This window comes from Xyrauchen texanus, chromosome 30 (genome assembly GCF_025860055.1).
Source record: "Xyrauchen texanus isolate HMW12.3.18 chromosome 30, RBS_HiC_50CHRs, whole genome shotgun sequence".
Classification (NCBI taxonomy): Eukaryota; Metazoa; Chordata; class Actinopteri; order Cypriniformes; family Catostomidae; genus Xyrauchen; species Xyrauchen texanus.
In genome coordinates this window covers 31,506,729-31,518,613 of record NC_068305.1, presented here as the reverse complement: position 1 = coordinate 31,518,613, position 11,885 = coordinate 31,506,729, and the positions used below count along the sequence as shown (strand labels likewise).

The window sequence follows — 11,885 nt, the reverse complement described above, 5'->3', positions numbered from 1 at the left end:
GCATCTGTTAACCCTGTTTAACATCTTTCAGTGCTGATTTGTGATCCTTTTTTTATTTTAATTTTTAATGTTTTTTTTTTTTTTTTTTTTTGTCAGCCCTATGCTCCCCTGGTATTGTCTGCTCTTGTGAATTATATGTTTTCCATACTGTTTGTCAATGAAAGCATTAATAAAAAAATAAAATATTCGAAAACAAAAAAATCTTTACAAAACAAAAAACTCAACTCAACTGTCTCGCCGTGACTCCATTTTGTTACATTGTCAAGCCTTGTCCCGCATACTCAAACAACTCTTAACCAATCAGCGCTCATTTAAAACCCTCCACCGTCCAATCGGGAATTTCAGAAATTTAAAAACGGATAATTTCACCCAATTAGAGAGTTTCCCGCCCTCATTTTCGCTGGTAGGTTGAGCGGACACAGAGGGAGGAACGAGCACAGAGCGGGGGCCAGTTTTAAAAAAAATAAAAATATTCATTATTTCATGAAATTCAGCGGACACGCTTTTGGGATTATTGAAACTTTCCACATCGATTGAAGGCAAGTATTCTGAAATAATTCGCTTAGCATGTTTAATGTTTTAACTTCAAATGTCTTTGTTGTCACTGCGTAGCTAACGGTAAAGAACTAGATCAGCGCTCCGTGCTCGCGCAACTCTTTCGGTTTAAAGTAAATTTATTTTACTGCTATTTAACAATCGCAGGTGTACCTGTATATAATGTGTGTATTTTTAAAGCACATACTTACCATTATACATGTAAATCGTGCAGCTATGTGCCGTTACTTCTGAATTTGATATGAAATAATAACCGATTTCCTTGCCGGCTCGTTTTACAGGAAACTTGGGCACCGCGCGCATTTATTTTCCTCTAATAAAACTCATTTGTTTTATCTCCCAAATTAGATTGTACAATTGTTTTGAGAAATGTTTGAGTTGATATCTCATATTCAATCTTTAGGTTTCATTATTTTGTTCCCGTACGAAAATGCAAGTGAATCTTTCCTCTCGTGCAATCCGTCGTTGCGCAAAGTCACATTTAGTGGTCATTTGATTTTGTGGTTTGGCTGTGTATGTGTGGTAAATAAACTAAACATTCGCTATGTCCGTTTATGTTGCTTTCTATAACCGTGGTTCATTAGCGATGATTTAATGGTGTGGTGTAAATATTGACCTCTCGCGCATGTGAACTGACAATGGTTTGAATGCATGACGTTTTCCCTCCATTCCTCTGTCATTCTTGTGCTCATGTTAAAGGAGCAGCGTGTGAAAGTGTTCCTTGTCTGACATGAAAGCATACTGTAATAAACGCAAAATAAATAAATAATCTAAAACTTTTACTTTTATTTTTATTAAATATTCCAGTATTTACATTCACTCTGGTCAAATTCAATACTTTCTATTGCTTAGGCTTCTACGTGAAATGTTGAAATTTTCCATATGGTCAATGTCTGGCGTAATTAAGATGATTTTAAAGAACAGATTTGTTATAGCAAGTTTTCCTAGTCGATAGTTTGAATAGCTTGTAGTGGTAGTAAAATCGCGCGTCGTCGTGTGCCCTCTCATTTGCATTACAAAGGCAAACCCCGCCCTCTCACAATCATCCAGTTTAAATCTTTTGCTGTGTAGTTTCACTTAAACCCCTTAGAAGCACAGGGGATTTTAGCCAGTTTTGGACTTCAACTCAGAGTGTTGGTGTGTCAGTGTGTTAGGTCAAGAATGTCTGGAATGCGTTTTATTGGATTAGATGGGGTTTGGTGTTTCATATCATGGAGTGTGTCTGCTTAAAAAGTTATTTTAGATGTTTGAACTTTATGCAATTTTACATACATTTACGTTTTCTGACCTTGTCAGCTTTTAGTCAGCTACTTTAAATACACTGTTTTTTTTTTTTTCAAGAACATTAGCAAGGGTTTATAATCATCCACTTTTGATCAGTGGTGTTACTTGACAGATAGTAAAAGTGATCTACATCTGTGGCAAACATTCATGTTACATGTGGGATTCTGGAATCCCTCTCATGAAAGCTTTTTAGAGCCCAACAATAGCACTGTTGCAGAGCGAACAGTGTGGTTATGCTTTGCGTAATCAACACTTCTGAGACAACTGCAGCCGACATCACCTCTTCATTGTCAACACACCACGTGTAGCTACATCTGGATGGTGTTTCCTTCATTGGCTTACTTTACTCATTTTTTACCATTTAAAATAGTCAGAAAGAATATGCACTGACAATCAAAAACAGTGTTAGATTGCTTGTATTGGTGTTTCTTAGGGGATCCGAAATGGGTTTAATAGTTGTATTTTTAAATGCTAAAATATGCTTCTATAGTGAACAAAGTTGGGGTTGATTGATACATTTTGTTGTTAGGATGTCCTTGTTTCCAGGCTGTTAAACTGGCAACTCTATTTACATTATGTCATCATATTAACTGATCTGATTCCAGTGAGAAAAACAGATTGATTGGTTAAAATTGGTGTGTGCACAGCAATGAGTATGCAGAGCTTATATCATGTGGTGAATTGTTTTTTTAGGAAAATAAGGATGCCAGCTGCAAGGTTTCAGAGTGGAGATTCTGTAATGGGTCGTTGGCCTGGCAGTAACCTCTACTATGAGGTCAAGGTGCGAAATTACGATGCCAAGACCCGGCTCTACACCGTCATCTACAAAGATGGTACTGAGCTGGAGCTGAAGGAATCTGACATTACGGTATGGAAGCTATGCTAAAGTCCTGTTAGTCAAAATTAAAAAGTAAAATCAATAAATCAATCTCAAAGTATTATAAACATTACTTCAGTCTGTTGACATGCACTATTACAATTTGTATCATCCAATAAATTGGTTACATTTGTTTTTATAGATAGATAGATGTTTGCAAATGGTTTCTTGATAAAACTTGGATACATTTTTAATAGTGTATAGCTCTTACTGTTTCAGAAATTACTATTTGATGCAATTGAAATAATACTAGATTAACTTGCACCGTATTGTGGATGTTATCCTGTTTTATTTCAGAGTCAGACAGTGTTCAAGCAAGGTGTTACACGTTCTCGGTCGAGATCCCGTTCTCGTTCCCGCTCACCGGCACGTACCCGTCGCAGTCGCTCCCGTTCTCCAGCCAGGACGTCCCGGCGCTCTTCCTCTCGTACCACAGAGGCGCACAGGGAAAATATCAAAGAAGTACTGGAGGTCCGACTCACCCCAGTGGTATGTACACTCATCTACTATGACAAGGGTTGCAGCGGTATACTGGTTTCATGGTATACCATGGAGTGAAAATTTATGGTTATAATACCATGTACATTTGCTTATAAATAAAATAATATTGTTGACAATAAAAAATAGTCTACAAAAATGTTCAGTGTTGAATAGTCGTTTGATCTCATTTAACGTAACATGAGATCACATTAAACACTGATGATGGCGAGAGCAGCACTGCAGTTTGTGCCTGACTGAAGAGAGGAAGAATTACACAGCTCACAGTCCAGATGCACTCTAAACTTTCCAAACAGCTTCAGGTGATGTAGATCGCAAAGTATGAGGGAATTATACCAAATACCAAATAAATAAATACAGAAGCACTCTCATAGTGGAATAAGCAGAGCTGGAGCTTTTTAAAGGAAACATCACAACTGTACAGCATTTATATTTAATGCATTATAGCTTTATTACATTTCAAATAATACTGAACCAGGTCATGTAACCACTACAAACTCCGAAACTTATGTTTCTCTGTGTGGTCAGCGCCTCTTCTATGAGGTGCGCAATGTGTCCTGATTTTAGTAGCATGCATTTTAGTAATTTTAGCATGTTGAGATTTTAGTAGAAAAATCTTCATCATAACCTGGCCTAAAAAGAAATCAAGAAATACATGCTGCTATGATAATCTGACCTCAGGAAAACAGTAACATAAAGGTCCTGCACTTTTTTCTCTCCCATTAATGTTGTTCAAAAGGGAGATGTACAGCTTTCTTGTTTATTTTCAAAATGGAGACTTTTTTTTTTTTTTACAGTTTCATTTATAATAAAGCATTTTTTGAACCATAAAAACCCTTCTGTTTTCATTAATTTAAGGGTTATTGTAACTCATAATAATAATATTTATTGTGTAATCCCATGAAACTGTGATATTATCTGAGACGGTTATCGTGACGTGAAAAACTCATACCATTGCAACCCTAACTATGACTTAATGCATATTATACCATTTTAATATCTATTAGCATTACAATTTCAGTGAAAAGTTAAGTAGAAAAATTACATTTCAATATTTCCATGTCATCTTGCATTATAAGGTTTGTTTTACTTTATTATTTTTTTAGTTTTTAATTTTGAAATCTTAACTTTATCTCCAAACTTAAAGTAGATTTTGAACCCCACTGTATGTTTATCTCATGTATCACTGACTGGCAACCGTTTTAGGCAGTGCAACATGAGAACAATAGCAACAGCAAACCTGAGAAGAAAGAGGAAAAAAATACAGCTACCAAAGTCATTGAGGTGAGAATACATCCTTGATTAAAATTTCAGTAACTATTTTAATCACTGGCAACACACTCTTACAGCCACCTGAATGTCTCCTGTTAGAAATGTTAAAAACCAGTCTTGTAAAGGTTGGAATGTCATGATGCATGCATTTTGTGCCTCTCATGTGTGACGAGCCTATTTACTTTTGCACACAAAGCTTAAGCTGACTGCGGGCTCCGTTTAATCATACCCTCACAGTTTGCAGCATGTTTCTCCTCATGAGACAATTGAATGGGCTTTACAAAGCATGAGCAGACTGGTGTAGCTTTACACTAGTACAGTGTAAGTAGTAAACGTTAAATCGACAGCCCTAATAATAAGTAATCATTAATAATAAAAAAAATCTTCCACATTAGATATCTTAGTCTTCTTTGTTTTTCTTTGAATAATTGTTTAATAACTATAGAATATGTAAAAAATCTTAATAATCATGCTGCCTTCAAATAGACCTTTTATCCAAATTCTAATCTAATTAAACATATGTGCTGCGCTTGAGGAGCATTATTTGTAAGACACACAGAGTTGTTGCCTATTTAGAACACTCCAAATGAGTCACTTGCATTGTTATGATGCCTTAGAAGGTATCTTACATTTGTAGACAGCAAGGTAGCTCTCTATGGTTTTTGGAATAGAGCCATTTTCATTACTTATTTAAATCATTGGCTTTACTTTGCAAACAGACTTTGTGGACATAAGTTAATGGAGGTATTCTGCAATGATCGTAGTGTCTGTCCGTAGTCAGAGAGACTGAAATATTCAGATGTCTTTTATTTATGTGACAAATCTTACCACAGTGTTGCTAGATACACCCAATGAACAAAGTGAATGAGGATTGTGTATGCTCTTAAGTCATTGTAATGTTCATTGTCTAACTGTAGAAGTTAGAAACTGAATCTGAGAACCAGGCAAGTGGGCGCTACAACCTACGGCGCAGGAAGGATCTATGTGATGGCAAACCTGCAGAGCTGGAGAAAAAGGAGGAGGAGCTGGTGTTATCACAGTCTAAACTACCAGCTGCCATCAAGACAACTGATCTGGAGTTCGGAGGAAGAGTTGGTGAGCCTTCTCAACAATTTAATCTAAAATACCATTTTGATGCAAATTCAAATGAAAATGTTTAGCCATCAGGAATTCTATGATTCTTTATTTGTTTATTTCCCCCCAAACTCCCGCCATTGGTTGAGTTAATGTTGCTTTGTAAGGCTGATCAGTTTTAATAGCGCAGCAGAACCACAATGTTTACCCTTTGGGGGCAATCAGCCTACAAATGTCTTTATAGTTGTCTCTGCATATTAAGCTGGGATACATTGACAAAGATACACACTTCAGCTTTCAATACAAATAGGTTTTCAGACATCCTAAAATAAATTTTATGGTTGTCATTATTATAATAAATAATAACATCCCCTCTTCTCTTTCAGGTGTGTTCCTCTTGATTGTGCTGTTGCCACTAGCTGTGTTGGCCCTGCTCATTCTCTGCGGGCAAAAGGATGCCAGTCTCAAGAGCTTCCCTCTTGAACTCCCTCCGCTTCAGTCTCTCTGGGATTGCCAGGTCTTTGGAATCGTCCTTCTCTGGCTTCTCTTCCAGGTTGTCCTCTCCCTGCTCCCTTTCGGAAAGGTACCATCCACAATCACATGACTCCTCGTGACCTGAGTTTAGGCACATGACCACATAACTCTTGGGCTCATGTTCCTGCTTTGCCTGTTAACTGCAATGAAGCAGGCTTAATTAAATTATACACTAGAGGTGGCATGCAGATATAGGAAACCACCCTGGAAAACATCTGGTTTTTTTTTTTCCGGCCTCTTCAGGGTAATTGAGAAAGATTAGAAAATGTCTGTGCTTTTCTGTGAGTTTGGGGTTATACAAATAATTGAAGATTATTCTTGGAAATATTTAAAGTTTTTCCTCATGTATTATTGATTGCCTAGTAATCATGTAATATTGATTTATCATTTGATTTTGTGCATGAAATGGTCTGCATTGTACAAACTAAAAAATACTCTTTGGAATTTTAGAAAAACACTTTGTTTGCTGAATAAAAAAATATGGTTCAGTATAATATGTTTTAGGCTGGAGTAAAAATATAGCTTTTCAGATGAATCACAATTTTTGTTATTTGATCCCGATATTGATTCTTAAAATCCCAGATCAATCATTAAATCTATGCTGCAACCCTCTGCAATGCAAGATAATCACTTGAATATGTGACCAATTTCGTGCTATGTGACTAAAATATCTGTGATTAGCAACAGGCTGGTACATTTTCAGATTTCACCTGCCGATGTTTCAGTAGTTTAGTAGTGAAGACGATCAGCACAGGGATCCTTTCACTATATACTGTACTGTGCAAAAGTTTTAGGCACTTAAGATATTTCACAAGAACCTTTGTCTTAAGATGGTTATTTATATCTTTAGCTTGAGTGTGTCAACAGGAAAAATGCATTTTAGACTCCCAAACATTTTGCAAATAGAAAAGATTAGAATAGAAGAACAGCGTGCTCTGCAAGAGATGTCATTGCTCTCACAGAGCCCCCCACTGAACATCGAGTCAGTCTGAGATTACATGAAGAGACAGATGCAGTTGAGACAGCCGAAATAGAAAGAATAACTGTGGTGAATTCTCCAAGAAGCTTGGAACATCCTCTTTACCAACAACCAATAAAAACTGTGTCCAGGAGAATTGGGGCTGTTTTAAAGGCAACAGTGGGCGCACCAAATATTGATTTAGCTTTTTTTTATGTTTACTGGACTTTGTATGACATAAATTGATAAATGAAAACTATTTGTCATTATTTCTGAAGACATCCTCACTATGCTAAATATTTCACAAATGCTTAAAACTTTTGCACAGTACTGTATATGTAATTCTAGACATTTAATATGCATTCACATGCAATGTAAAAAAAAAAAAAAGTTAAAATGTGACAAAAAAAAAAATAAATCAAATCGAGAGATTGTGAAACCGAATTGTGAAATCTGTATTAATGCCCAGCCTTAATATAGATTACGTTTTATACTGTTCTTCACATCATTTTGATGTTTTCTAAGATTGACCACTAGTGAACACACACTTGGGGGTCTCATATATTTCATACTTGGTTTTTCTACCCAACAGCTCGTTGAAGGAATGCCTCTCAAGAATGGGAAAACTTTAAAATACAGGATTAATGGTTGGTCTTTAATGTTTGTTTTACTGCTTTGCAGATTGTCATTTATAAAGTTAATGTCATTCCCCTTAATTACTGGTGAAGTGTGTCATTTTTTGCAGCTTTTATGTCACCAAACAGAATTGCAAAAAAACAGCATATTTAAATGAAGCATTAAGAGTGAGCCATTTTTATGGTCTCTGATACTTTTTCAGGTTTTGGTGGACTGGTCCTCACAGCTGTGGCAGTGGGTGTTGCTGTGTACCAGGAGATGGATCTCAGTTACATCCACACTCACTTCCTGCAATTCTACACTTCTGCACTGCTTATTGCCACTCTTCTCAGCATCTACCTGTTTGTTTGCTCACGCTGGGCATCTTATGATGAGCTCGCTCCTGGAGGGAACTCCGGTAAGCAGTGTTTGTGTTATATTGACCGTAGAATTAACCATAGTTAAAAAAAAGTTTAAATTTCAATCAGTCTCTTAATTGGTGTGGTGATGAATCCAAATAATACTTATCCTCATTTAGATCAATTTTAAAAACTTTTGCCCTTAGGATGAAGATTACATGGTGTTGTGTTGGAAATCGTTATTAGTTAGTAAAAGTTTATTTGTTGCCCAATGGTTATACCCCATTCGATCAGAGCATTCTGTGTCATGGTGAATGCATCTAAAGAAACGTTCTTTTTTTAAATTATTTCTTTAGGTTATAGAGTCTACGACTTTTTCATGGGCAGAGAGCTGAATCCCCGCATCAAAAACTTTGATATCAAGTTCTTCTGTGAAATGCGCCCAGGCTTGATGGGCTGGGTGAGTAGTACTGTTGTTGTGTTTTCGATTGATGGTTCTGGGGTCTTGGTAACTGTTTGCTTGGTAAGACAGATATTGTACTGTAATTGCTCCCGTCTGTGGTCATTATTTTAGTATTTGCTGGATGAATTAGACACGATAAATTCCCTGCAGGTATAATTTTAGTTCTAAATGTTTTCTCCCTTGCATTTTGCTGCATTAGGAGTTTTTCTTGTGTATGTGTGTTAAGTTTGTTTCTGTCCAATTGAAGGAGCATTATTAATGTTTGTTTTCATAGGTATTGATTAACTTTGCAATGTTGCTTGCTGAGATGAAGCACCAGAATCTAGAAAACCCCTCTACAGCGATGCTCCTGGTCAACGGCTTTCAACTCCTTTGGGTTGTTGATTGCTTTTGGCATGAGGTAACACAAGTGCTTCAAATCAAACACAAATTCTTTTGTTATTTCTGATTGTAATCTCGAAAGGTTGAACTGATTCTGATTTAATCGCCCTGTATTCTAGGAGAAACTTCTGACTATGATGGATATAGTGTATGATGGCTTTGGATTTATGTTGGCATTTGAAGATCTGGTATTTGTGCCATTTACATTCACCTGTCAGGCATACTATCTTGTCAATCATCCCAATGATCTCTCTGTCTTCTGGATCGCTACGGTCATCACTATGAATGGTCAGTTCCTGTCACTCATTTTCCCCCCAATTTTCTATAGCTACAGCAAAAAGGAACATTTGACTTTGCATCTTGATTTAAAGTTGTCTAATTATCTGTAAAATCTCTAACAGGAATTGGATACTACATTTTCCGGAAAGCCAATTCTCAGAAATTTGCCTTCAGAAAAAATCCCTCTGACCCAGCAGTGTCTCGTAAGTGTTTTGCAGCAGGATATTTAAAAGTCACTAAATTAAATATCATGTAATGTTATGATTGTACTGATCCTAAATCTATTTTATACTGTAATCTAATCAGACCTGAAAACTATTCCTACTGCAACTGGAAAAAGTCTTATAGTGTCTGGTCTCTGGGGGTTTGTCAGTCATCCTAATTACCTTGGTGATATCCTCATGTGTTTGGCCTGGTCCCTACCATGTGGTGAGTCTTTTCACCATATTTCCTTCTTTTCATATATGTTTGATTAAATGAAAGGGTTGTAACAGTCTAGTTTCTATATATATTTCAGATGTGTTTTTTTACATTATATAGTGATTTAAACGAAATGCAATAATGGAAAACCTGAAAATGTCCAAATATTTTTTTGTTTTAGGCCACAAAAGTCATAGACATGAATAAAATCTTAAAGTCATGAACATTTTCAAAGCAGCATTTAATGTCTGATCTTACCTATAGGTTTCAAACATTTGATTCCCTACTTTTCCCTGATCTACTTGATCACTCTGCTGGTACATCGCAATGCACGAGACGAGCGCCAGTGTAGGAAAAAGTATGGCTCTGCGTGGGAAGAGTACCGCAAAGCTGTCCCGTACTGCATTTTTCCAGGAATATACTGAGAACTCATGGACTCGAGCTGTAATGGACACTCGGGGCAAAACCAAATTGTCTCAGGAGGACACGTAACATCAGACATGGAGTCGTTCACTGTTAGCAGCTTGGCAACTTTTTTTAATCAATGACATTTTTTACAAGTGAACATTAAATTTAAACCAAATTCTCTGTCAGAAAAAGTTTACGGATTGTGGGCACTGCCCCAGTTCCAGGGTTCGACCACTTTTAACAATGTAAATGTTGTACAGATGTGTTTTTCTACTCAAAAGATTGTTTTTTCACAATTCATTACTTCATAGCATATTTTGCCATCTCATCTTTTGTACACATATACCCATTTTAAGTATCTGCTTGGCTATTTGACCCTTTGACATTTTGTAATGGCTATTTGGGTAATGCTTTTGTATATTGTGTACGATGTGAATTATTATTATTATTATTTTTTGTATAGTAAGAAGAGATGTAATGTTTGTTCTCAGGACCAGAGATTTGTGAAAAGACAGCTATATTTTCTTAATTTCTGTACATATTTGCATTTCGGGCATGCACTATGCTAAATTGTTTCCTTTTATCCAAAGTTCACGCAATTTGGCTTTGCTACCTCAGATTTTTCCATTTGAAGTCAATGTAAAAATTTGTATTTAGTTTTTTTTTTAATCAGTTTTTATGGAAACCAAACAGTTGTTTTTCCAGACACTTGAGGAAGAGTCTCATGATTTTTCAAAAGATATTAAGGGTGCTGTGAACGGAAATTATGAGCTGAGAACTTCAATCTTTCTATTCACAAGGTAGCGTAACTTGACATTTTAATTGATGTATTAATTTAAAAAGACAATGCACAACTGTGAATGTTTAATGTATGGCTTTTCTTAACTATTGTATTACTTTTGCATATCTTTTATGCACAATTATTGTCCTAAAGAGTATGTTATAAGCATTTATAGCTAAGAGGAGCTGTTACTTTATCACAGTAAAAAGAGGCATTATTAAATGTTATTTATCTGGTTATATTTAGAGTGTTTACTTTGTTACAAATGTACTAGCTGACAAGCAATTTCTGTAAAAATACCATTATTCCATCTAGACAAACAGCCTGTCACCTCTTACCATCAAATGATATATACAGATTCTAGGATTTAGATTCTTTTTTATATTTAAAATTGCATTTAATTTTTACTATCTTGAGCTTAAATTTCTACAGTAGTTGTTAGTTTACTTTTCATTCACTTTTTTTCCTCTTTTTGCCTTTTTTCTTTTTTTTTTTTTTTTTTGTCAATAATTCCACAATCTAATCAAAACAAGAAATTAAATGAGAACTTTGTCAGAAAATATATTCAGTGTTCCATTTCATTTTCTAAGACTATTTGTACACACGTAAAATGTGCATATTTTCCTGGAATAAATAATGAAATACCTTGCAATTGTACATTCTTTTGAAAAAAGACTAATTAAATAAAGGTTTAATTTTTGTCTTTTTATACTTTATGTTGGATAACAAGAAAAGCTATCTCAGTAATTTGCTGGGGCTCCCGGGGGTCTGCAAGATTGACTAAATACTAAATCTGTTTTTAATTTTCTTTTACCAAAGGACTGAAACAAGCAATGTGTTGTTTATGGATATCAAATCACATCATTTATATCATTAGTTACTTAAAAAAACACTTGATACTGTAGGTGATTAACAGACTGATTAAAATATATCTATGAGTGTTATCCATTAATGTAGCCTATAACAAACTTACACACATTATTTTTTTTTCTTTCAAATCATGAATTTAATAATGATTAGCTTAGTTTAAAAGTACTGACAGCACTATATATATATATATATATGTGTGTGTGATTACAAATGAATGGTGGCCAAAAATGTTACATAAAAGTAATCCATACTATTCC

General features: G+C 35.4%; 1 protein-coding gene across 1 annotated transcript; it reads left to right on the top strand.

The window, feature by feature from the left end:
• The first annotated feature begins 409 nt into the window (after positions 1 to 409).
• LOC127623802 (delta(14)-sterol reductase LBR-like) lies at positions 410 to 11,381 on the top strand. Its single transcript, XM_052098323.1, has 14 exons — positions 410 to 539; positions 2,533 to 2,707; positions 3,014 to 3,205; positions 4,421 to 4,498; positions 5,404 to 5,581; positions 5,947 to 6,143; positions 7,645 to 7,699; positions 7,891 to 8,085; positions 8,383 to 8,486; positions 8,764 to 8,889; positions 8,990 to 9,158; positions 9,272 to 9,352; positions 9,456 to 9,578; positions 9,834 to 11,381. Exons 2-14 carry the CDS (start codon positions 2,543 to 2,545, stop codon positions 9,992 to 9,994), a joined length of 1,824 nt encoding a protein of 607 aa, XP_051954283.1. The 5' UTR covers positions 410 to 539; positions 2,533 to 2,542; the 3' UTR covers positions 9,995 to 11,381.
• The last annotated feature ends 504 nt before the right edge of the window (positions 11,382 to 11,885 follow it).